The 25,299-nt window shown below is 29.5% G+C and overlaps 3 protein-coding genes across 8 annotated transcripts; 2 read left to right on the top strand and 1 right to left on the bottom strand.

Annotated features, from left to right (window-relative positions):
* Nucleotides 1-1,374: 1,374 nt before the first annotated feature.
* Nucleotides 1,375-5,496, bottom strand: LOC105250322. The gene is given in 5 exon segments (XM_011256342.3): nt 1,375-2,154; nt 2,156-2,335; nt 2,418-2,567; nt 4,965-5,174; nt 5,272-5,496. Coding segments are annotated over 5 exon segments (714 nt in total). The 5' UTR covers nt 5,331-5,496; the 3' UTR covers nt 1,375-2,039.
* Nucleotides 5,497-6,389: 893 nt separating this feature from the next.
* On the top strand, nt 6,390-20,761 carry LOC105255177 (poly(ADP-ribose) glycohydrolase ARH3-like). 6 transcript variants are annotated; one of them, XM_025413310.1, is made up of 7 exons: nt 6,390-6,650; nt 6,832-6,948; nt 9,049-9,206; nt 11,711-11,947; nt 12,049-12,158; nt 12,244-12,454; nt 12,583-12,828. In XM_025413310.1, exons 1-7 carry the CDS (start codon nt 6,641-6,643, stop codon nt 12,751-12,753), a joined length of 1,014 nt encoding a protein of 337 aa, XP_025269095.1. In that variant the 5' UTR covers nt 6,390-6,640; the 3' UTR covers nt 12,754-12,828. The 6 variants fall into 6 exon arrangements, with proteins under 6 accessions (XP_025269095.1, XP_025269096.1, XP_025269097.1 ...); XM_025413311.1 differs by having other exon boundaries at nt 6,395-6,654; XM_025413312.1 differs by having other exon boundaries at nt 6,395-6,549.
* Nucleotides 20,762-21,796: 1,035 nt separating this feature from the next.
* LOC112639452 (poly(ADP-ribose) glycohydrolase ARH3-like) lies at nt 21,797-25,030 on the top strand. Its single transcript, XM_025413351.1, has 6 exons — nt 21,797-22,059; nt 23,183-23,340; nt 23,921-24,148; nt 24,248-24,357; nt 24,443-24,653; nt 24,771-25,030. Exons 1-6 carry the CDS (start codon nt 21,900-21,902, stop codon nt 24,939-24,941), a joined length of 1,038 nt encoding a protein of 345 aa, XP_025269136.1. The 5' UTR covers nt 21,797-21,899; the 3' UTR covers nt 24,942-25,030.
* Nucleotides 25,031-25,299: the final 269 nt, after the last annotated feature.

Genomic DNA, 25,299 nt, shown 5'->3' on the forward strand with positions numbered 1-25,299 from the left:
AAATCGAAAAATGTATTGTAACTCTCACTTTTTCATAGAACGTTAAAGTTTTGCACAGCGTAATGATGAGCTTCATTTTTATGTGGTTTCGATCATTTTTTCTCTCAACTTTAGAAGGCTATAACTCGGAGGAAAAGCATTTTTGGATCCATGTTTATATGAACTTTTTCTTATTTTAACCCCTAGAATACGCCCTCAAAATCTTCGACATAGTTTTAGAAACACCCTGTATAATATAGACCCAGCGTTCTGTGAGTGGAGTTGTCCGCGTCTTTTAAAGGACAGAACGATATGGAGCATGGACGTATAAATATATCTGGACGGAGCGTAAAGTTAGTTTTATGACGAGGGAACCGATACTGGCGCGGGGAAGGATCGGCCATCTTGTCTGGCGACATTTTGGCGCTTTAAAATATGACATATCATGATATTTTATTTCTACTTCTATTGCATGAAAACAGACTTTTATAGAAGAGAACATTAATGCAACAGTTGTGCGCGATTGAAAATAATTTTCTGTTTATATTAAAAGTATATCTTTTAATATAAATGATATAAAATAATATATTTTTATTGTTTATATGGAGAACAATAATCCTCATATTTTGGTTTTTTTGAAACGTATTAAAACATTTTAAGCTATAAAGTTATAATTATATAAAATATAATTTATTAAAATTTTTGAAAAATTATTGAAAATAATTTTATACCTAAATATATATATACAGGATGAGTTTTATTTCGTGTGTCAATCTTTTTATGCAAAAGATTATCGACTGCATAATAAATTAATTGGTACATAAATGTCAATTATTTGGATCGACCGCTTCAAAGGCTCGAATATAATGTGTAAAATTAAAGCAAATTAAAAGCTGAACTTATGTAGTATTGATTTATTATTATTATTATTAAAGCTACGTATTTATTATTATTATTATTATTGTACACATTATATTTGAACCTTCGATACGGATTTTGTTGTAACAGCCGAATGCAACACAAAGTGGCATTTTTTGATATTTTCATACAATAAATTAATTTCACACAATAAAATAATTTGACAACACTTGATGGCACTGTTATTTTATTATTAATTCATTATTCTGTCACTATAAAGCAACATTAATGTCGTCAGACAATATGGCGGCCCTCTCCTCCCCTAAAATCTTCACCCCCCGCGCATAAAAACTCCGTCCAAATATGGAATAAGGTGCTGTCTTCTGGAGGGTGAAACTTGGTGAAATAAGGTGCTGTCTTCTGGAGGCGCGTGCACTGCGTGTTATACTTTGCGTAATAGGAGTAATGAGTAAGGTAGGTATATTCCCAAGAGGGGAAAAAAATTTTTTTTTACAGAATATAAAAAAATGAATAATTACTTTTATTAATCATATCTTATATCTATTGGTTTTTGAATATAACCAATCGATTACAAAATGATCTCAATCGAACAATTTTATCTTTAAGTGATTTCGATTCATGATGAATTAATTTTAGGAATTTTTTTATAATTTGGATGATTAAATTGAATTTATGATTTGATTCGACATCTAGTGGAAACATACCTGTTTCGAGACTGTTAAATAAGTTTGTGAGAAGGTACAACTTTGTTCTATAACTTAGTCGGACAATAACATTATTCATCTTCAGAAGGTTTGGTTCATTCCTTATTATCCGTTCTGCACAAGCGCAAATTTTAATTACGTCTTTACTTGGAGTTGTCAAAAGTTTGTTGATGACCTTCTATGAAACAATTTGAACATCGGTTTCAAATCGGAAAATATAGTCGATATACGCGAGATTGCTTAATTTATTTAATTTTAAGAAGGCTTGACGAAATTATATCCGCTGACGAAGTTATAGCTATTTACCTTAATGAAAAATTTTGTAAATATATTCATTTCTTATTGCTCCAATAATGTCGGATTAATTGCGTTCTATTTCTGGCAAAAGCAGCATATTGTCGCAATTTTTACAGCATCAGAAGATCTCTTTCACTTGCTGATAACACTCATGTCATATGAGGACGCATCTTTCAATGTTTATGCAAGCATTTTCAATTTTAAAATTTTGCCATTATACAGGCAATATGCTGACATATGTCTATCTGGGTTGTCGTGTAACTGTGTCAGCACATCTTTAAGGCTTTCGACTCTTTATTAGTCGACCAACTTGCTTTTGGAGACTATTTACTCGGATATTGTGTTTTTTCAGATATTTCTTAACCACTTCATAGCATTCGGGCGAAGTAAGATCTTCAGGGCAAAGATCTCCAATAAATTTGACCGTTCGTACCTTATTGCATGTGATGGCTTCGTCTGCAGATCGTTTTCTTTTTCTGTAAAAACAAAAAGAAATATGAAAATGATGATGCTGTTTAAAAATTTTATATATTTTTCTTACTACATGTTGTGACTTACCTTGTTGAATCGTTCTGACTATTGTCCGCATTATATAGAGGCACAGGAGATAAAACATCTTTAATTACTTTGGGGTGTTTGGACTGCTGAATTGCTATTTTGTGCAATAAATATTCTACTTCTAGGTGGTATATTCTACTTCTCGTGGTACTATATAACGAGATTCTGACTTTTTGTTAAACAACTTCAATTTTCTAATGATAATAATTTTTTTATAATAAAGAATAAATCCCCAATAGCCAAGTCTGCTAAAGCAGATCTTGTCAGGGAATCTGTTACAAATTGTTGTCAACAGAAAGATTACAGAATCGATGCAGGTTCTGATATATCATGTGATGTCGGCAGAATGTCAAGAGAAATATAACAAAGCTTGTTAACATAATCAGTTATCAGATTGGCAGCAAAAATCGAACAGATTCTGCCGGCATAATTTAGTGGCAGATTGGTGGCAGAAATTGAACAGGATCTGTGCGATGCAATTTGACAACAGATTATCAGCAAAAATCGAGCAGGATCTGCACATACAATCTCTGATAGCAGATTGATGGCAGAAATGGAACAGGGTTTGCATGATTCGATAGTTCCTTCACTTACCGCTACATGAGCTGTACTTTCTCGTAATTGAATTTCTGTCAAAAATATATATAAAGTCGCGAATATGAATAAAAGACTAAAAATATAGTAATTATCATTTTAATTTCTATCACTTTAATTTCTGATATCTGATACAAGCAAATGAGAGTCAGAATATTAAACTGATTGGAATCAATATGATAAATGAAAAATTATTCATGTATTGCCTATTTGAGGTATAAAGCAAGAATTTAATTCTAAATATAATAAATTACATCTCAAGTTTTACAAGTTACATTTACTTTTATCATTTACTTTATTATTAATTTAATTAAATTGAATTAATCCTTCGCTATATGAGATATAACTACGATATACATAACATATTACATATATGTTATTTTCTAAGAAAATTCTAATTAACTTGCCGATAATATTGTTATTTAGCACTTGTAATAATCAATTTTGTTGCATTTATATAACATTAATAAAAGTAAGCGCAAATCTTGTGCAGTTTCTGCTGTCAATTTGCCATCAGGTTGCGCAGATTCTGCTCGGTTTCTGCTGACAATCTAACATCAAATTGCACGCGCAGATCCTGCTCGATTTCTGCTGTCAATCTGCTGTCGGTTTATGCTGACAGATTCTGCTAGCAGAACTCAAGCTTATTGCAGACGCAGTTGATGCCAATCTGCCGAAATATTCTGTTTGAATCTGCTCGCATGCTGCTGGCAGACTGCTAACATTTTGCTTACTGGGAATGTTATTCCGAAGTTTGATCAGATAAATACCCAATAAGCAAAATGTAAGCAGTATGTCGACAGACTGGCAACAGATTTGATCAAACCATGTCAGCAGAATGACATCTACTGCGTCCTCATTCTGCTTCTAATCTGCTAGCAGAACCTGCTCACAGAATCGGATATCAGATTGTCGGCAGAAACTGAGCAGGATCTGCTATCAATGCTAACATGACTTGATGTCAGACTGTTAGCAGAAATCGAACAGGATCTGCGCGTGCAATTTGATGTTAGATTGTCCGCAGAAACCGAACAGAATCTGCGGATGCAACCTGATGGCAAATGGACAGTAGAAATTTTACAAGATTTGCACTTTTATTAATATTATATAAATGCAACAAAATTGATTATTACAGGTGCTAAATAACAATATTATCGGCAAGTTAATTAGAATTTTCTTATAGAAAATGACATATATGTAATATGTTATATCATAGTTATATTTCATATAGCGAAGAACTAATTTCAATTCTATTTAATTAAATTAATAATAAAGTAAATGTAACTTGTAAAACTTGAGATGTAATTTATTTAGAATTAAATTCTTGCTTTATGCCTCAAATAGCCAGTGCATGAATAATTTTCCATATATTATATTGATTCCAATCAGTTTAATATTCTGAATTCTGACTCTCATTTGCTTGTATCAGATATCAGAAATTAAAGTGAAAAATTAAAATGATAATTACTATATTTTTAGTCTTTTATTCATATTCGTGACTTTATATATATTTCTGACAGAAATTCAATTACGAGAAAGTACAGCTCACGTAGCGGTAAGTGAAAGAACTATCGAATCCTGCATCGAACTATCATGCAAATCCTGTTCCATTTCTGCCATCAATCTGCTATCAGAGATTGTATGCGCAGATCCTGTTCGATTTTTGCCGACAATCTGTTGTCAAATTGCATCGCACAGATCCTGTTCAATTTCTGCCACCAATCTGCCACTAAGTTATGCCGGCAGAATCTGTTCGATTTTTGCTGCCAATCTGGTAACTGATTATGTTAACAAGCTTTGTTATATTTCTGTTGACATTCTGGCGACATCACATGATATATCAGAACCTGCATCGATTCTGTAATCTTTCTGTCGACAACAATTTCTAACAGATTCCCTGACAAGATCTGCTTTAGCAGACTTGGCTATTGGGGTAGTTTATGATAAATTTACCTTGCACCGTGTAAATCCTGGAACTCCTGGAATTTTTCTGTAGGAATCGCTCCTTCTATTAAATGTCTTTGAATCTTATTAAGCTTTCGATTGATTTTATATTGAAAAAAATTTGGTTTAAAATGATCACTGCACACTTTGCTGTAATTAGGAACATTTCTTCCGATTACAGCAATCCACTTTGCTCTCAATTCTTCTGATCGTGGAATGCTTGAAAAAAAATGTTTCTATTATTATAAATACATTGTAGGTTAGATAAATCATTTTTATAAACCATTTTTGTTCCAATTCAAAGTAATATACGTACGTATGAAATGTAATATCTTCATGAGAGTCGGAATGCGATTTGCAAATGCAGCAAGACATTTTTTATTTTTTATGTATTTTACGAAATAAATTTATTAAATTTTTATTGCTGATATCCTATGCCAGCTTACGCTTGCCTATGACTCACTACACCATGGCAATCGTGGATTGTGGCACGGCGTGCCACGCGGTGCCTCTAAGTTCCCTTCTAAGATAGAGCCCCTCTAAGGGTGGATTTTCACTTGACGCTCGACGCTCATTTTTAGCGTCAAAAGATATCATGTGATCAAAAAATGACGAATTGGTATCTTTTATTTTTAGTCACGTGATGTTTTTTGACGCTAAAAAATCAGCGTTAAGCGTCAAGTGAAAACCCACCATAATAAAAGACTCAGAGGATCACTTTTGATTGGTCCGCCATTTTTATGCAACTCCTGCTCATATTCAAATTATAATAATTTCATTTTGAATATAAATGATATTTATTACTAATAAATATTATAAATCAGTAATGAATATTATATATATAGATAATATATAAGAAATATTATATAAATTATAATAATACATTTTATTTAAATTAAAATATTAATATTTATAAATAATAGTAATTATAATGATATAAAATTATAATAATAAATTTTATTTTATTTAAATAGTAAATATGCAAAATTATTTTGACGTATATTATTTAGAAAAATTTTTTAAACTAATTTTACATGTTACTAAACATCACAAAAATATGATTGATTTGTAGGCATCCAATTTTTCTGATTAATGTTTTTAATCCATGTAGCACGACATGCAGCATTTTTGGGAAATATTTTTATCACATATCTTTTTGCCGACGAATTGTTGCAAAATTCTGCTGCACATCTACATCATTTTACTTTAGTTCTACGCAAGAATTGAAAAGACAGATCTGAAATCTAGAGTCTCTATAGATCCTACCTATATTATATATATCTCTCTCGCAGGATTTTGCACAAAACATGGACGAAATATACTCTTAATATGCGCTCACTCTATCTCATGGCTAGTCTCTTATTAGAGGGTCTCTAGTCAGTGCATAAATGGATTTTCTTCTCTGCACATGCGCGTCGAATGTCATCATCCGTGATCCATGATATTCGGCTTATATTCTGAGTTCTCTTTTATCAATAAAAGAGTCTCTATAAAAGTGGCTTCCGATTGAGCCACTTTTAGAGACATTTTTTAGAGGCATTTTTATCGATAAAAGAGAATTCAGAATATGGACTTTCGCATCGGATTCGGTTAAGTTAGATTTCCATATGTTTATATATAACAGTTATTTTGCATTTACATCAAAACTCAGATAATTCTAACTTGTGACGTCATAATTCAATTGAATGCACGTTGGCAAGTATGAGATCATAAACCTGTATTTACCTGTTTCCTTTTATTCACTTAATAATGACATCATCTGAATATGAAATACATAACTAAGTGACTCAGTATCGCCTGAGTGTAGATAGAAAATAACTATTGTTAAAAATGGATTTGGAATTGTTGAAAAATAAATTTCGCGGTACAATGCTAGGCGTTTTGGTCGGAGATGTTCTTGGACATTCATTCAAGAACAAGGAAGTCTTATCAAGTCGCAAGAAAATCTACTTACAACAAAAACTCGATATGTTGGAGGAAATAAAGTGCGGAGGTTAGATTCTCTTTGAAAATTTTTTTATTCGTAATAAAGAGTTTCTCGACGTTCGTTTCTCATGTGTTATCTTATTGTTCGTGCGAATTATTGCCGTACAAACTTCGCACATTATATATATATATATATATATATATATATATATATATATAATATATATACTTAGTCAGCAAAGTCTGTTCAAACAAATTTTGTCAATTTCTGCTACAAATTTTTGTCGAAAGTAAGATTGCAGATTGTATAAAAAATTTGTTATATCAAATAATGATAACAGAATGTCAGTAGAAATGTTATAAAACCTGCTGACATAATTTGATAGCAGAAACTGAACAGGATTTGTTTAAAATTATCACAGCAGATTAGTGACAGAAATCGAGCAAGATTTGTGCAACACAGTTTGATATCAGATTGATTGCAGAAATCGAGCAAAATCTGAATAATGAATTTGATATCAGATTGTTGGCAGAAATCTAACAGAAGCTGTATAAAATTATTATAGAAGAATTATTATAGAAGAATTATTATAAAAGATTGGCGACAGAAACAGAGCAGGACCTGCGCAAAACAGTTTGATGTCAGATTGATTGCAGAAACCGAACAGAATCTGCGCAATGAAATTTATAATATCAAATTCTCGATAGATATCGAATAAAGCCTGCTGATATAACTGACAGCAGATTGATGACAGAAATTGAACAGGATCTGTGCGACGCAATTTGACAACAGGTTGTCGGCAGAGATCGAGCAGGATCTGCGCACACAATCTCTGATAGCAGATTGACGGCAGAAACGGAACAGAGTTTGCATGATTCGATAGTTGTTCACTTACCGTTACATGAGCTGTACTTTCTCGTAATTAATTTCTGTAAGAAATATATATAAAATCACGAAATATAAATCATGAATAAAAGACTAAAAATATAGTAATTATCATTTTAATTTCTATCACTTTAATTTCTGATATCTGATACAATCAAATGAGATTCAAAATATTAAACTGATTGGAATCAATATGATAAATGGAAAATTATTCATGTACTGCCTATTTGAGGCATAAAACAAAAATTTGATTCTAAATAAATTACATCTCAAGTTTTACAAGTTACATTTACTTTTATCATTTATTTTATTATTAATTTAATTAAATTGAATTAGTCCTTCGCTATATGAGATATAACTATTGCATATATATCGATATAACATATTACATATATGTCATTTTCTAAGAAAATTCTAATTAACTTGCCGATAATATTATTATTTAGCACCTGTAATAATCAATTTTGTTGCATTTATATAACATTAATAAAAGTAAGCGCACATCTTGTGAAGTTTCTGCTGTCAATTTGCCACCAGGTTGCATGCGCAGATTCTGCTCGGTTTCTGCTGACAATCTAACATCAAATTGCACGTGCAGATCCTGCTCGATTTCTGTTTGTCAATTTGCTGTCGGTTTATGGTGACAGATTCTGCCAGAGCCCAAACTTAATGCGGACGCAGTTAATGCCAATCTGCCGCAATATTCTGTTTCAATCTGCTTGCATGCTGCTGGCAGATTGCTAACATTTTGCTTACTGGGTATATATACAGGGTGTCCCACTTAGAAGTGGCCACTCCCTTTTATCTTTTAAACTAAAAGAGATAGACCATAACAAATATATATATGAAATTAAATGGCTTTAACTGAACTTTATTGTGAGTATAGTGGTTGATTATAAAATTTATCTGTATAAAGAACGGAGAGATATGTATAATTTTTTTATAATAATGTAGATATTTTAATATAATAAAAGTTGTAGCGCTGTTTGAAACGAATATAACGATGTATGATTTAATGTAAATATTTTACATATTATACGAGATTTTCCGGCTTGAAATATCGCGGGCGGCGTCCACCATTTCATTTTCGGCCCTGCGATATAGCCAACTTCTGACTGAGTATCATGATTAAATGACAACATGACATATGTCAACCTTTAATGCACGAGTGGCACACCCTGTATATTTATATATATTATATTTTATTATATTTTATCTGTATTTTTAGTTTGTTTTGTAGTAAATCACAATTTTTTTCATCAACTTTTTTTAATTGTATAGAGTTTGTTATGAAGTTTTCAAGTGATTCGGCAATGACTCGTTCCGTAGCTGAATCCTTAATTGAAAAACAAGATCTGGATATTGTTGACGTAGCAAAACGATTTGTGGAAAGTTATTACCAAGATCCCGCACGTGTTTATGGATTAAGTTGTATACAGGTAATATAATTCAGGTAATACAGGTAATATCATTAATATAATTTATTTATATTACTAGCATTTATTTATATAATTTTAATCTATTTAAGAAAATATATAGTGCATATTCAGTATATAAATTTATATTATACATTCAATTTTATTTCCCTCATGCATGTTTAAACATATTAAACATATTATATTAAAATATATCATAATAATACCAGAAAGAAAAATACTAAAATTATCTTATTTCATATGTATGTTTACACACCCACACACACACACACACACACACACACACACACACACACACACACACACACACACACACACACACACACACACACACACACACACACACACACACACACACACACACACACACACACACACCACACACACACACACACACACACACACACACACACACACACACACACACACACACACACACACACACACACACACACACACACACACACACACACACACACACACACACACACACACACACACACACACACACACACACACACACACACACACACACACACACACACACACACACACACACACACACACACACACACACACACACACACACACACACACACACACACACACACACACACACACACACACACACACACACACACACACACACACACACACACACACACACACACACACACACACACACACACACACACACACACACACACACACACACACACACACACACACACACACACACACACACACACACACACACACACACACACACACACACACACACACACACACACACACACACACACACACACACACACACACACACACACACACACACACACACACACACACACACACACACACACACACACACACACACACACACACACACACACACACACACACCACACACACACACACACACACACACACACACACACACACACACACACACACACACACACACACACACACACACACACACACACACACACACACACACACACACACACACACACACACACACACACACACACACACACACACACACACACACACACACACACACACACACACACACACACACATATACACACATATTATATACGGAGTGTACCTAAATTCACGAATTTAAATAAAATAAATATTTTAATGTGACAAATTCTTTGTAAGATTTTAAGACAAAAATTTTAATATGAAAATGTTGAAGCTATAATCATTTTCAAGTGGAAAAAGTTTAAAATCAAATTTAATTGCCTCCATTGAGGTTGGTCGGCATATGACAGCTGACACATATCAATATTGATATATTAAATTATTAAATAAAACTGTTTCAACTGTTGTTATAATTCATTATAGATAAATAGAAATAGATTTTTAATAAAATTCTTGAATATTCTTACAATAATTTCACTAATATCAAAAGGATCAAAAGCATTCTATTCATGATGGAAGCACCACTAGCCATTTTATTACTCTTGAGCGCGCAAAATTCTAACCCTCATTCGTGATCTTTAAACTTTTCCCATTTTAAAATTATCATAGGTTTAACATTTTTGTATTAGATAATTTTTGTCTTAAAAGATTATAAAGAATTTGTCATATTAAAATATATTTATAGCGAATTTAAGTATAGCTTGTATATATTATATGCTTGTATATATTATATGTATATATACAGAGTGTAACTTAAAAAGCCCCCACTAAGCAAATAGTGTTATTCCTGATTAAAAATCGAGTCGAAAAGAACCTAAAACATTTTTTTTTATAATACTCGTGAGCGTACACTACCAGGCGAGCAGCTCACTGATGTGCGCCCGGCGGCTAAAGATCGATGTTGATTGACAAGACTTTATTCAATAATTATTGTTTTATTAAGTATTATAGAAACAAATATTTCAGTACTTTTTGATTTTTAATCAGGAATAACACTATTTGCTTAGTGAACGCTTTTTAAGTTACACTCAGTATACCCATACAACACAGAACATTGCAGTAATATTGTGGCAATATTGCAATGTTGTTGCAATGTTACAACAATTAATAATATTGTTGCAATATTCTGTGCCGTATGAGTGTGTATGTGTATTCAGGAAAATGGTGAACATTTTCAACATTTATTATAACATACTCAAGATCACATTAAAACCAAATATAAATAAACCTAATTAAACGATTGTCACCCACAATAATTAATCCTAAATTTTTCCTTGTGTAAGTAATACAGCTAACAGTATTTTCAACATAACTCCTGAAATAAGTAATTTCCGCACATATGTCCACAACATTATTTTATCCTTCAGGTGAGGAATATCTTCTTAAATATTTGACATATCTTTTTAGAACACCCTGTATATATAATACTTCTATAATTATAAGAGATATCTCTTTCTGAAATTATAATTATAATTTTCTTAAAATTAGGGTTTATAATAATAATAATAATAATAATAATAATAATAATAATAATAATAATAATACAGTACATCAAATTTTTTGTACATATATAGGTACTCACAAAATTAGCAGGTTTAAGAGATGAAATAATTGAGTCAGGAATAGATGTGAAAGGTCCAGCAAAGGATTTGCTTGGTGGTGCAGATTCTTATGGGAATGGTGGTGCAATGAAAATTGCACCTGTATCGTTGTATTGCTACAACAATTATGATAATCTTTTACATTATGTGAAAGAAGTGACGCAAATTACACATGCGCATGAATTGGGAATAAATGGTGCTATATTACAAGTAATTACAGATTTATTTGTGTTAATAAGAAGAAATATGCATACATTTAATATATTTATGTTAATAGATATCTGTCACACAAAAATTTGTTATTATCACAGGCTATAGCAATTCAACAAAGTCTATGTTTACATCACAGTGAAGAATTAAACATTTCTAATTTCATTGATGATCTTATAAACAAAATGGATAAAATCGAGGTTGATAAAAGGTATTTCTTTTATAGAGAAATTGTATATAATATATATGTATTATATTTAAACAAAATTATTTTAATCATATCAAATAAATTACAGCCAACCATATAAAGAACGGTTAAAAATAGTAAAAAATCTACTTTCTGAAACTGGAGGTGAACCTAATGAACAAAGGATAATTGAAAAACTAGGTAATAAGCTCACAGCTTTAGAATCAGTCCCTACTGCAATTTTTTGTTTTCTAAATGCAGAAAAACGTATAAAGGGGATACGAACTGATAATCCTGTCAGAAGAGCAATTCAATATGCTGTAAGTTATAGATTTTATAATAAAACTATCATGGCAAATTAATTATAATGATATTACACAGAGAAATATTTTTAAACTATATCATTTATATTATAATTAAATATTATATCTTCGTTATATTATTTTAGATTACTTTGGGAGGCGATACAAATACAATTGCTAGTATGACCGGCGCGATAGCAGGTGCATTTTATGGCCATGAAAAATTTAGTCGACTACTTTTATCACATTGTGAACAAGCAGATCGATTTGAAGAAGTGGCTGATGCATTGTTAGATGTAGCAACATCCAAAATATAAATAAATAAATATGATACATAAAAAGATAATACGAGAATTTATGAATAAATGCTATACGTATATCGTAAAAATGCACAATGTCTTTTACGTAAAACAACCCCAATAGCCAAGTCTGCTAAAGCAGATCTTGTCAGGGAATCTGTTACAAATTGTTGTCGACAGAAAGATTACAGAATCGATGCAGGTTCTGATATATCATGTGATGTCGGCAGAATGTCAACAGAAATATAACAAAGCTTGTTAACATAATCAGTTACCAGATTGGCAGGAAAAATCAAACAGATTCTGCCGGCATAATTTAGTGGCAGATTGGTGGCAGAAATTGAACAGGATCTGTGCGATGCAATTTGACAACAGATTGTCGGCAAAAATCGAGCAGGATCTGCACATACAATCTCTGATAGCAGATTGATGGCAGAAATGGAACAGGGTTTGCATGATTCAATAGTTCCTTCACTTACCGCTACGTGAGCTGTACTTTCTCGTAATTTAATTTCTGTCAGAAATATATATAAAGTCGCGAATATGAATAAAAGACTAAAAATATAGTAATTATCATTTTAATTTCTGTCACTTTAATTTCTGATATCTGATACAAGCAAATGAGAGTCAGAATATTAAACTGATTGGAATCAATATGATAAATGAAAAATTATTCATGTACTGCCTATTTGAGGTATAAAGCAAGAATTTAATTTTAAATATAATAAATTACATCTCAAGTTTTACAAGTTACATTTACTTTTATCATTTACTTTATTATTAATTTAATTAAATTGAATTAGTCCTTCGCTATATGGGATATACTACGATATAACATATTACATATATGTTATTTTCTAAGAAAATTCTAATTAACTTGCCGATAATATTGTTATTTAGCACTTGTAATAATCAATTTTGTTGCATTTATATAACATTAATAAAATAAGCGCAAATTTTGTGCAGTTTCTGCTGTCAATTTGCCATCAGGTATGCGCAGATTCTGCTCGGTTTCTGGTGACGATCTAACATCAAATTACATGAGCAGATCCTGCTCGATTTCTGTTGTCAATCTGCTGTCGGTTTATGCTGACAGATTCTGCTAGCAGAACCCAAGCTTAATGCGGACGCAGTTGATGCCAATCTGCCGCAATATTCTGTTTGAATCTGCTCGCATGCTGCTGGCAGACTGCTAACATTTTGCTTACTGGGAATTTATTAGTTCTTATCAATATAAAAGGATTTTTTTATTTTTATTATATATAATATTTAATAATACATATTATGTATTATTTAATAATACATCCAATTTTTAAATGGTTTTTTGTGTTTTTGTTCCTTGTTTTTGTGTTTTTGTGTTGGCGCGACTAATAAAATATTGCATATTGTATAATTGAATACATATTGAAAATTGGCATGTATTAATTGTAATTAAATACATATAAAAAAAGACATTTTAATTATTAATTCTAATTGTTTGTTTAACATTTAAATTTAATGACTTAATTTCTTTAATTATTTTATATTGGCTTATATTCAGGAATTTAGCAATAATATTTCCTATACAGCACAGACGCTTGCATCAACAATGCTCATTGCAGGTTAATGTTGCAGAAATAATACAGAAACATTATTTTGTAATATTACTTTAACACAATGTTGCAGCAACGTTTTAACATAACCAAAATGTATAACATGTGTTTTTTTACTTGCCGCTACGTGGCGATTCCAAATTTAATTAACTCGCATTCGAATTTTCATCTAAAGTGGATATAAGGTCTACAAAGCATTAATGTAGTAATTATATTTCTTGTCTTGTGTCAGTTTATTTTCTGATAAACTGATTTGATTTATTTAATATTCTGAATCTGAATAAGGGATCGTGATTTATTTAATAATCTAGATCCCTCGTTGAGATTCAGAATATTAAACAGATTTTTCTCAATTTAAATGGATATCATTATCATGGAGTTCATTATTTATTGCACGTATTAAAATATTCTGGTGTCGATGCTATGTAAAATAATTGTATGTATTATTATATTAATTGTATATATTATTGAAATAAATATTTAATAAAAAACACTAATAGATGATTTTTTAAAGCCGTGAAATTTTTTTAAAGATAAATGTTTTTTCCTATCTTTCTTAAACATTTTTTTATACCTGTAAAGTTTATTTATTAAATTTAAAACGATCTGCATTTGTAGTAAAACGTGTTTCAATATTACAAATACGTTGCAGCGTAACATATTACTACAATCTCACATTGCAATATTTCTAAAAGCTGACATTTTAACGTTGCTGTAATCCCACAATAATGGTGCAGCAACATCTTGCAGTGAATTTGCAACGTTGCAACATTATAGTGAAAGATTGCATGTGTATGGAATTTTTATGTGCTGTATGGGTACATATGTAGCATACAGAAAACTTATTTACATGCTTTAGTACGAAAAGCCAACCATTCTAGAAAAATATTCTCATCTAGGCATTTTTTTCTAATAATCCTTAAATTCGTGATATTTTATGATTTTAAATATTGTGATTTATATTTAAAATTGAATAATATAATATTAATATTAATTTATTTTTTCCCGCTCATAATATTTCATCTGCAGCGCGCATGTGCGACGATTAAGATGCCTATACATGTCAGCATCAAGCGTCGAGCGTATGCGCAGAAAACCATTAGTATCATTGCGCAGGATTCTGAATGAGTTAAGGCGCTTGTACAATGCTAGACAGCAGGTAATAGGAATAGGGAATAAAAACTATTCACCAATAAAAACGCGGAATAGAAAATATTCACTAATAGAAGCAGAGAATAGATACTATTTCTGTTCTTATTGCCTGTTGCCTAGCATTGTGCAAGGGCCGTTAGATTCCAGCTTTTTACGACGAATAACAAACACGTAAGTCACACGAGATAGAAAAAATTAGATATTCTAATATATAATACTTATTAAAATTAATATTTATTAACATTCCAGTAAATACAGAATATTGTAGCAATATTGCAGCAATATTACGACATTGCAGTAATGTTATGGTAATATTACAACATTGCAGCAATGTTGCTGCAATATTATGTGTTTGCTGGGATTATACATAAAATATTATTCATAATACTACTATTATTAATAAATTAAATATATTATAGAATATTACTACATCGATGCATCATGTTTTAAAATCTAATCAAACATTAAAGAATTAATTTTCATGAACTTTTCTTGCATGCTTTTTATAACATACACAGTCCTATTTCATATATCTCTTATTATATATCTCCACGTTAGAAACATATTTTATAACATTGTTTTTATAGGCAACAAATTTGATACTTGTGAAGTTTGTATGTCAAGTATATGAAAATAAAATTTTAATCATCATTACATTAAGGATTGGTATTCGATCATCATTAATTCACAGTCTAAAACTTCTTATTCTACTAATGGTAAATATTATAATTGATTAAATTATGACGAACAGCGGCACACATACTGAGGCTATTATCTTCGCATAACATCACTGTACCAGGTTCTAAATATGTGACAACATTTTTCAGTTTTATTTTTACTTTTATATTTCATTTTATTCCCTTAACTTTATTTTTCAATGTCAACGTCAATTGTTATCTATTATTATACCATGATTTTGTTATTCTTTGTGACTTTAAGTTAAGGTATATTTTGCGCTGATGAAGATCGAAAAGTCGATCGAAACGTTCGCCGTTGTGTACACTGAAAAAAGAATTTAATAGTAAACACTAGAATTTAATAACAATTACTAAATGATTTGTGCAAATAGTTCTAATTAAATGTGTGGTAACAATTACAAAAAAAATTAATTGAGTAAATAAAATATTTAGTTTAGACTATTTAAATTTAATTCATTCAATTACATATTTGATTCGTTTAATAAAATTTTAATAACTGTAATCAAATTTTGGTAGCAGAAAATAATATATTTAATAAGTATTATCAGATATTTGGTAATTTTAACTAAATCATGATAACGAGAAATTAAAAAATTAAAATTAAAATTAATTAAAATCAAATTTTTTAATTATTATTTTTTTATTTATAATTTATACTTGCATATTGCACTTTACATTTTAAATAGGTAAAGGACGGATTATTTTTGTTTATTTGCCGGACATTTACTTATCCGACTTATAAAATCAATTTAATATCTGAAACTCTTGTATTGAGAAATCAGAAATTAAATTGAACAATATATATATATATATTTTATATAATCTTATTTTATATCACCTTATTTGTTACTCTTTGCAAGCTTTATATAATTCTCATAACTAAACTTAAATACGAGAAAGATAGCGCATTTCACGTCGTATAGCGATGAACGAACAAACTAACATATCCTTGGGTGCTTGCGCGAAACTTTACACGACTATCTTATCAAAATTTGTTAATAATTTCCAATTATTTTATCAAACATGTTGACCTAACTAAATCATTTAATAATAGTTATCAAATATCTAATAATCTTAAATTGAATGATTTAGTAATATTTACAACAATTTAATACATATTTAATAACAATCATCAAAGATTTTATGATATGTATTAAATATTTAATAATTATTACTAAATTGTTTAATTGATTCAACTGCAAACAAAATTTGTTTGCAACTAGACAAATTGAAGATTTAGTAATTATTATAAAATATGATAATATTTATCAAATATTCAATTAAAATTCACAACTAAATATATTTGATAATTATTACCAATCAGTTTTTTCAGTGTAACTTCGTAGAAGCTCTTCAGTAATTTTTTCTTTTTCTTTATTATCAGATTTAAAAATATTATATTTATTATTATTACTAAATTTGTGTTCATGCTCTTACGCCACGTAATCATTACTTCTATTTAAAATTATAAGAGCCTTTTTTTCATCAATTTGATTAAATTATATATAATAATATACAACTATTTTTGTAGCTGGATTCGAACTCGTTTTGAATCTGCACAATGGTGTCTGAATCTGCGCAATGGTACCGGTACGGTTTTCTACGCAGACGCTCGACTCTTGAGCGCATATGCGCGCATTTACCTATAGTATACGTGACGAATATTATAGATACGTGCTCACTTACACACAGATATGCGCTTTACGGAACTTAGCCCATGTATAGGCACCTTTAGATTAGATTTCTCCATATGATTTTTATATACATTGTCAGAGATGGACTTGGAATTGTTGAAAAGTAAATTTCGCGGTACAATGCTAGGCGTTTTGGTCGGAGATGTTCTTGGAAGTCCATACGAAGGCAAGAAAGTCATATCATGTCGCAAAAAGATTTATTTACAACGAAGACTCGATACATTGGAAGGAACAAAGTTCAGAGGTTAGATTTGTTCTCTTTGAAAGTTTTTTTCTATTCATAATAAAGTTTCTAATGATGTTGATTTCTCATGCGTTATTTTTCGCGCGAATTATTGCTGTATAAAACTCGGATATTGTTTTTCCATTATATTATTTATATTTTTATTATACTTTTTTCTCCATTTTTTTAGTTTGTTCAGTTACAATTTTTTTATACTTCTTTCAATTGTATAGAGCCTGTCATGGAGTTTACAGATGATTCGGCAATGACTCGCTCTTTAGCCGAATCCTTAATTGAGAAACGAGATCTGGATATTGTTGACATTGCAAAGCGATTTGTGGAAAATTATTATCAAGAGCCCTATCGTGGTTATGGAACTGGTAGTATAAGTGTAATATAATTTTTGCATTTATTTATATAATTTTAATCTATTTAAAAAACACTGGGATATTATATATATATATATATATATATATATATATATATATATATATATACAGGGTGACCCATTTTAACTTAGGCAGCCAAATAACTCGAAAAATAAGCACACTACGAAAAAATGGTTAGAATCAAAATTTCGTCATTTCGAGGGGGACGTACAATGACGTTAAAATCAGCCCCTCCACCCCTCCCCCTGGTCGGTGAGGGGGGCAAGTTTGAAATCTTAAATGGAACCCCCTATTTTTCATTGCATATTCTTGTAGCTTATCTCGAGAGCTTTCCAAAACACTATAATTAAGTACCTTTTTATTAAGTACTTTTTGAGTTAAAAGGCTTGAAATAATTTCTTAATTTTACATAAACCATAAAATATCTAGTAAACCATTCATTTTTCAATTATCTTACCTTCATACTTTTATGTACAAAATAATGAGAGGAATCAATTGGTGTAAAGAAAACATACAGTTGTTTTCAAGAAAAAATATGGAATTGTTAATTGCAAATTACATATTTTTTCTTAGAAACAACTATGTGTTTTCTTTACACCAATTGATTCCTCTCATTATTTTGTACATAAAAGTATGAAGGTAAGATAATCGAAAAATGAATGGTTTACTAGATATTTTATGGTTTATGTAAAATTAAGAAATTATTTCAAGCCTTTTAACTCAAAAAGTACTTAATAAAAAGGTACTTAATTATAGTGTTTTGGAAAGCTCTCGAGATAAGCTACAAGAATATGCAATGAAAAATAGGGGGTTCCATTTAAGATTTCAAACTTGCCCCCCCTCACCGCCCAGGGGGAGGGGGGGGCTGATTTTAACATCATTGTACGTCCCCCTCGAAATGACGAAATTTTGATTCTAACCATTTTTTCGTAGTGTGCTTATTTTTTGAGTTATTTGGCTGCCTAAGTTAAAATGGGTCACCCTGTATATATGAAATAAAATATTTTTACATTTATAAAAAGATATATCTCTTCCTGAAATTGTAATTTTTTGATAATTATAATTTATAATAATAAATTACAACAATCCATCTGTATATGTATATATAGGTACTTAAGAAATTAAGAAAATTGAAGAATAAAAAAATTGAGCCAGAAATAGATGTGAAGGGTCCAGCAAAAGCTATATTTGATGGTCGAGGTTCTTATGGTAATGGTGGTGCAATGAAAATTGCACCTGTATCGTTATATTCCTACAATAATTATGATAATCTTTTACATTATGTGAAAGAAGTGACACAAATTACACATGCACATGAATTGGGAATAAATGGTGCTATATTACAAGTAATTACAGATTCATTTGTGTTAATAAGAAGAAAAATGAATACATTTAATATATCTATATTAACAAATTATGTTATACAAAAATTTGTTGTTATCACAGGCTATAGCAATTCAACAAAGTCTATGTTTACATCCCAGTGAAGAATTAAATGTTTCTAATTTCATTGACGATCTTATAAATAAAATGGATAAAATCGAGGTTGAAAGGTATCTCTTAAATAAAAATTATATATAATAATATATATTAATATAATGATATATATAATATATATTATATTTAAACAAAATTATTTTATACTCATATTAAATAAATTACAGTCAACCATATAAAGAACGATTAAAAAGAGTAAAAAATCTACTTTCTGACACTAGAGATGAGCCTAATGAACAAAGGATAGCTAAAGAACTAGGTAATAATGTCAGAGCTTTAGAATCAGTCCCTACTGCAATTTTTTGTTTTCTAAAAGCACAAAAACGTATAAAGAGGATACGAACTAATAATCCTGTCAGAAGAGCAATTCAGTATGCTGTAAGTTATAAATTTTATAATAAAACTATCATGGCACGTTAATTATAATGATATTGCACAGGGATATTTGTGAAAAATGTCATTTATATTATATGTAATATCATTCAATATTATATGTACGTTATATTATTTTAGATTACTTTGGGAGGCGATACAGATACAATTGCTAGTATGACCGGCGCGATAGCAGGTGCATTTTATGGCCATGAAAAATTTAGTCGACTACTTTTATCACATTGTGAACAAGCAGATCGGTTTGAAGAACTGGCTGATGAATTGTTAGGTATAGCAACATCTAAATCATAAGTAAATATGATGTATATAAGAAATATACATAAGAAGATAATACGGGAATTTATGAATAAATACTATACATATATCGTGAGAATATTATAATATCTTTTATGTAAAATTATAAAAATTTATTAGTCCTTATCAATATAAAACAATTCGTTTTATTAAATATTATTTAATAATACACTCATTTTTTGAAACTGTTTTTTGTGTTCTTGTTTCTTGTTTTTGTGTTTTATAGTACCGCTAATAAATATTGCATATTATAATTAAATACATATTTACAAAATAGACATTTTAATTATTAATTCTAATGGTTTGTTTGATATTTAAAAATTACTTAATTTCTTTAAGTATTTTATATTGATTTATATTTGGAAATTTAGCAATAAGCTGAACAATATGCAAATAAAGTTGGCATTGCTTAATTTTTTAAAATTTTTCTAAATTTTTTTTTATATTAATTTTCAGTTTTCAATTTTTAAATAAATTGTAATTATTTAATATAATTTTTAAAATTAAAACTATGTTATATAATAGTTTTCAATTAAAATATTTCTACTTTTAAACTTGGACCAATTTTCATCCTAAATTGGTGCAATTTTTTGATATTATTTTTGTAGGATATGTTATAATTATATAAAAATAATTCTACTGCATGAATTTGGCCTCTTATCTTTTTTTAAAAAAGTAACCCGATAGCACAGAACGTCCTATGAACATTTTTCGTGCGAACTGTAAAAAGGCTTTTCTTCCTTGAAGCATCTTTTTTTCTTTCTTTGGTGCATTCGCGTATCCAACATGCCATTTTTCATGATAAAACTGCATAAAGTCACAGGTAAATAACTGAAATAAAGACGGGCTGGCCGGATAAGATTTTAATAATAATTGCAAATGGCGCCCAATCATAAGAAACTATTCCCTCAGCGGATTCCCTCTCAATTAGATGGCACAAATCGGAACCACATTTGTTTCATGTTGTTGATTCGATCTCCTTCTCTCTTACTTAATGATCTTATGCTACTTATGCTCATCTACTTATATTACCTCACTACAGCAGCATGAGTGGGAATCTCCCCGCTCCTTGTCACTTAAAAAGAAGGAGACATTTGCAAGTGAGATTATAAACCTGTATTTGCCTGTTTCCATTTACTTAATAATGGCGTCCGAATAGAAAACACATAACTGAAACTCTGAATATTACTCAGTATCATTTGAGCATAAATAGAAAATAACTATTGTTAAAGATGGACTTGGAATTATTGAAAAGTAAATTTCGCGGTACAATACTAGGCGTTTTGGTTGGAGATATTCTTGGAAAACCATTCGGGTTCAGAGAAGTGACAGGTCGCAAGAAAATCTACCTACAACAGAAACTCGATATATTAGAGGAATCAAAATTGAAAAGTAAGATAAGTAATTTATTCTCTTTGAAACTTTTTTTCTTTATTCATAATAAAGTCTCTTTCGATATTGATTTCTCACGTTTTATTATTTTTCACGCGAATTATTAGCGTATAAAATTCGCACATTTTGTTTATGTATATACATATATATAATATATACAGAGTGTCCTAGACCATCCGTATACTCCTTTTTTTCAAAAACTAAGCATTTTAGAGAAAAACGTTTTCGACAAAAATTGTATAGTTTTGAGGGGAACATAAGATGGTGTCATTGGTTTGATCTTGAATGGCAACGTTAAGGTCAGGTCAAGGACACCTTTAATTTTTTAAATGGAACCACCTATTTTTTATTGCATATTCTTATAGCTTATGTCGAGAGCTTTCCAAAACACTATAATAAAGTATTTTTTCATTGAGTACTTTTCGATTTATGAGGCTTAAAATAATATCTTAATTTTACATAAACTATAAAATATCTAATAAAATATTTATTTTTCGATTATCTTACCTTAATACTTTTATGTACAAAATAATGAGAGAATCAATTGGTATAAAAAGAACACATAATTGTTCCTAAGAAAAAATATGTAATTTGCAATTAACAATTACATATTTTTTCTTAAAAACAACTGTGTGTTTTCTTTATACCAATTGATTCCTCTCATTATTTTGTACATAAAAGTATTAAGGTAAGATAATAAAAAAATTAATATTTTACTAGATATTTTATGATTTATGTAAAATTGAAAAATTATTTTAGTCTCATAATTCGAGTCTCATAACTCGAAAAGTACTCCACGAAAAAATACTTTATTATAGTGTTTTGGAAAGCTCTCGACATAAGTTATATATAAGAATATGCAATAAAAAATAGGTGATTCCATTTAAAAAATTAAAGGTGTCCCTGACCTTAACGATGCCAAGGTCAAACCAATGACACCATCTTATGTTCCCCTCAAAACCAATTTTTGTCGAAAACGTTTTTCTCTAAAATGCTTAGTTTTTAAAAGAAAAGGGGTGTACGGGTGGTCTAGGACACCCTGTATATTCTATATTTTATCTATATTTTTAGTTTGTTTAGTAAATCACAATTTTTTTAAATGAAACCTCTTTTAATTGTATAGAGTTCGTCATGAAGTTTTCATGTGATTCGGCAATGACTCGTTCCGTAGCTGAATCCTTAATTGAGAAACGAGATCTGGATATTATTGACGTAGCAAAACGATTTGTAGAAAGTTATTTTCAAGATCCTAAACGTGATTATGGAATTGCCTGTATGAACGTCAGTAATATAGTTTTAGCATTTATATAATTTTAATCTATTTAAGAAAATAGTGCATATTCAGTATATAAATTTATATTATACATTCAAATTTATTTCCCTCATGCATATTTAAACATACTAAAACAGTATAACTAAACATATTTTATTAAAATATATCTTAATAATATTATAAAGTATCTTATTTCATACACACACACACACACGCGCGCGCCCGTTCGCGCGCGCGCTTGCGCGTATGTATGTATGTGTGTGTGTGTATGAAATAAGATACTTTATAATATTATTAAGATATATTTTAATAAAATATGTTTAATATTATACTGTTATATATATATATATATATATATATATATTATATATATATGTATGTATATATATATATATATATATACATATATATATGTGTATATATATATATATATATATATATATACATATGTGTATATAAGTATATATAAATAATAAAATATTTTTATAATCATAACAGATATTTTTTTCTGCAATTGTAATTATAATTTTTTCATAATTAGGGTTTGTAATAATAATAAATTACAACAAATGTTTTCTGCTTATATAGGTACTTTTCAAATTAAAAAATAAAAAAATTGGGCCAGGAACAGATGTGAAAGGTCCAGCAAAGGATTTGTTTGATGGTCAAGGTTCTTATGGTAATGGTGGTGCAATGAAAATCGCACCTGTATCGTTGTATTGCTACAACAATTATGATAATCTTTTACATTATGTGAAAGAAGTGACACAAATTACACATGCGCATGAATTGGGAATAAATGGTGCTATATTACAAGTAATTACAGATTTATTTGTGTTAATAAGAAGAAATATGCATACATTTAATATATCTATGTTAATAGATATCTCACACAAAAATTTGTTATTATCACAGGCTATAGCAATTCAACAAAGTCTATGTTTACATCCCAGTGAAGAATTAAACATTTCTAATTTCATTGATGATCTTATAAACAAAATGGATAAAATCGAGGTTAATGAAAGGTATTTCTTTTATAGAGAAATTATATATACTATATATGTATTATATTTAAACAAAATTATTTTAATCATATCAAATAAATTACAGCCAACCATATAAAGAACGGTTAAAAATAGTAAAAAATCTACTTTCTGAAACTGGAGGTGAACTTAATGAACAAAGGATAATTGAAGAACTAGGTAATAAGCTCACAGCTTTAGAATCAGTCCCTACTGCAATTTTTTGTTTTCTAAATGCAGAAAAACGTATAAAGGGAATACGAACTGATAATCCTGTCAGAAGAGCAATTCAATATGCTGTAAGTTATAAATTTTATGATATCATGGCAGATTAATTATAATAATATTACACAGAGAAATATTTTTTAAAAATGTCATTTATAATTAAATATTATATCTTCGTTACATTATTTTAGATTACTATAGGAGGCGATACAAATACAATTGCTAGTATGACCGGCGCGATAGCAGGTGCATTTTATGGCCACGAAAAATTTAATCGATTGCTTTTATCACATTGTGAACAAGCAGATCGATTTGAAGAACTGGCTGATGCATTGTTAGATGTAGCAACAACCAAAACATAAATAAGTAAATATGATACATAAGAAGATAATATGAGAATTTATGAGTAAATGCTATATCGAGAGAATACGCAATGTCTCTTATATAAAACTATTAAAATTTATGTCAATATAAAACAATTCTTTTTTTATTTTTATTATATATTATTTAACAATACATCCAATTTTTAAACTAAACCCTTCTCTAAGAAAGGGATGTTATTGACATTGTTGCCTCTTTTCCGCGATGATGATTGGTTATTGGTCGTCAATAGTAATTTGCTGAGCGACTTGCTTCATTAGTGTCGTTTGACAGTTTGACAGTTGACAGGTTGATTGTTACGTTAAGGAAAGAAGAAATATAAAATAAATTAAAGTTAAA

The sequence above is a fragment of the Camponotus floridanus genome, unplaced genomic scaffold (assembly GCF_003227725.1).
Source record: "Camponotus floridanus strain SB8 unplaced genomic scaffold, Cflo_v7.5 scaffold65, whole genome shotgun sequence".
NCBI classification, from domain to species: Eukaryota; Metazoa; Arthropoda; class Insecta; order Hymenoptera; family Formicidae; genus Camponotus; species Camponotus floridanus.

Coding starts and splice junctions, on each gene's coding strand:
- LOC112639452 (XM_025413351.1), top strand. CDS start 21,900: ATGGACTTGGAATTATTGAAAAGTAAATTTCGCGGTACAATACTAGGC. Junction 22,060..23,182: donor AGAGGAATCAAAATTGAAAA/GTAAGATAAGTA, acceptor TTAATTGTATAG/AGTTCGTCATGAAGTTTTCA. Junction 24,654..24,770: donor GAAGAGCAATTCAATATGCT/GTAAGTTATAAA, acceptor ACATTATTTTAG/ATTACTATAGGAGGCGATAC.
- LOC105255177 (XM_025413308.1), top strand. CDS start 6,786: ATGGATTTGGAATTGTTGAAAAATAAATTTCGCGGTACAATGCTAGGC. Junction 11,948..12,048: donor TAAATGGTGCTATATTACAA/GTAATTACAGAT, acceptor TTATTATCACAG/GCTATAGCAATTCAACAAAG. Junction 12,159..12,243: donor AAAATCGAGGTTGATAAAAG/GTATTTCTTTTA, acceptor AATAAATTACAG/CCAACCATATAAAGAACGGT.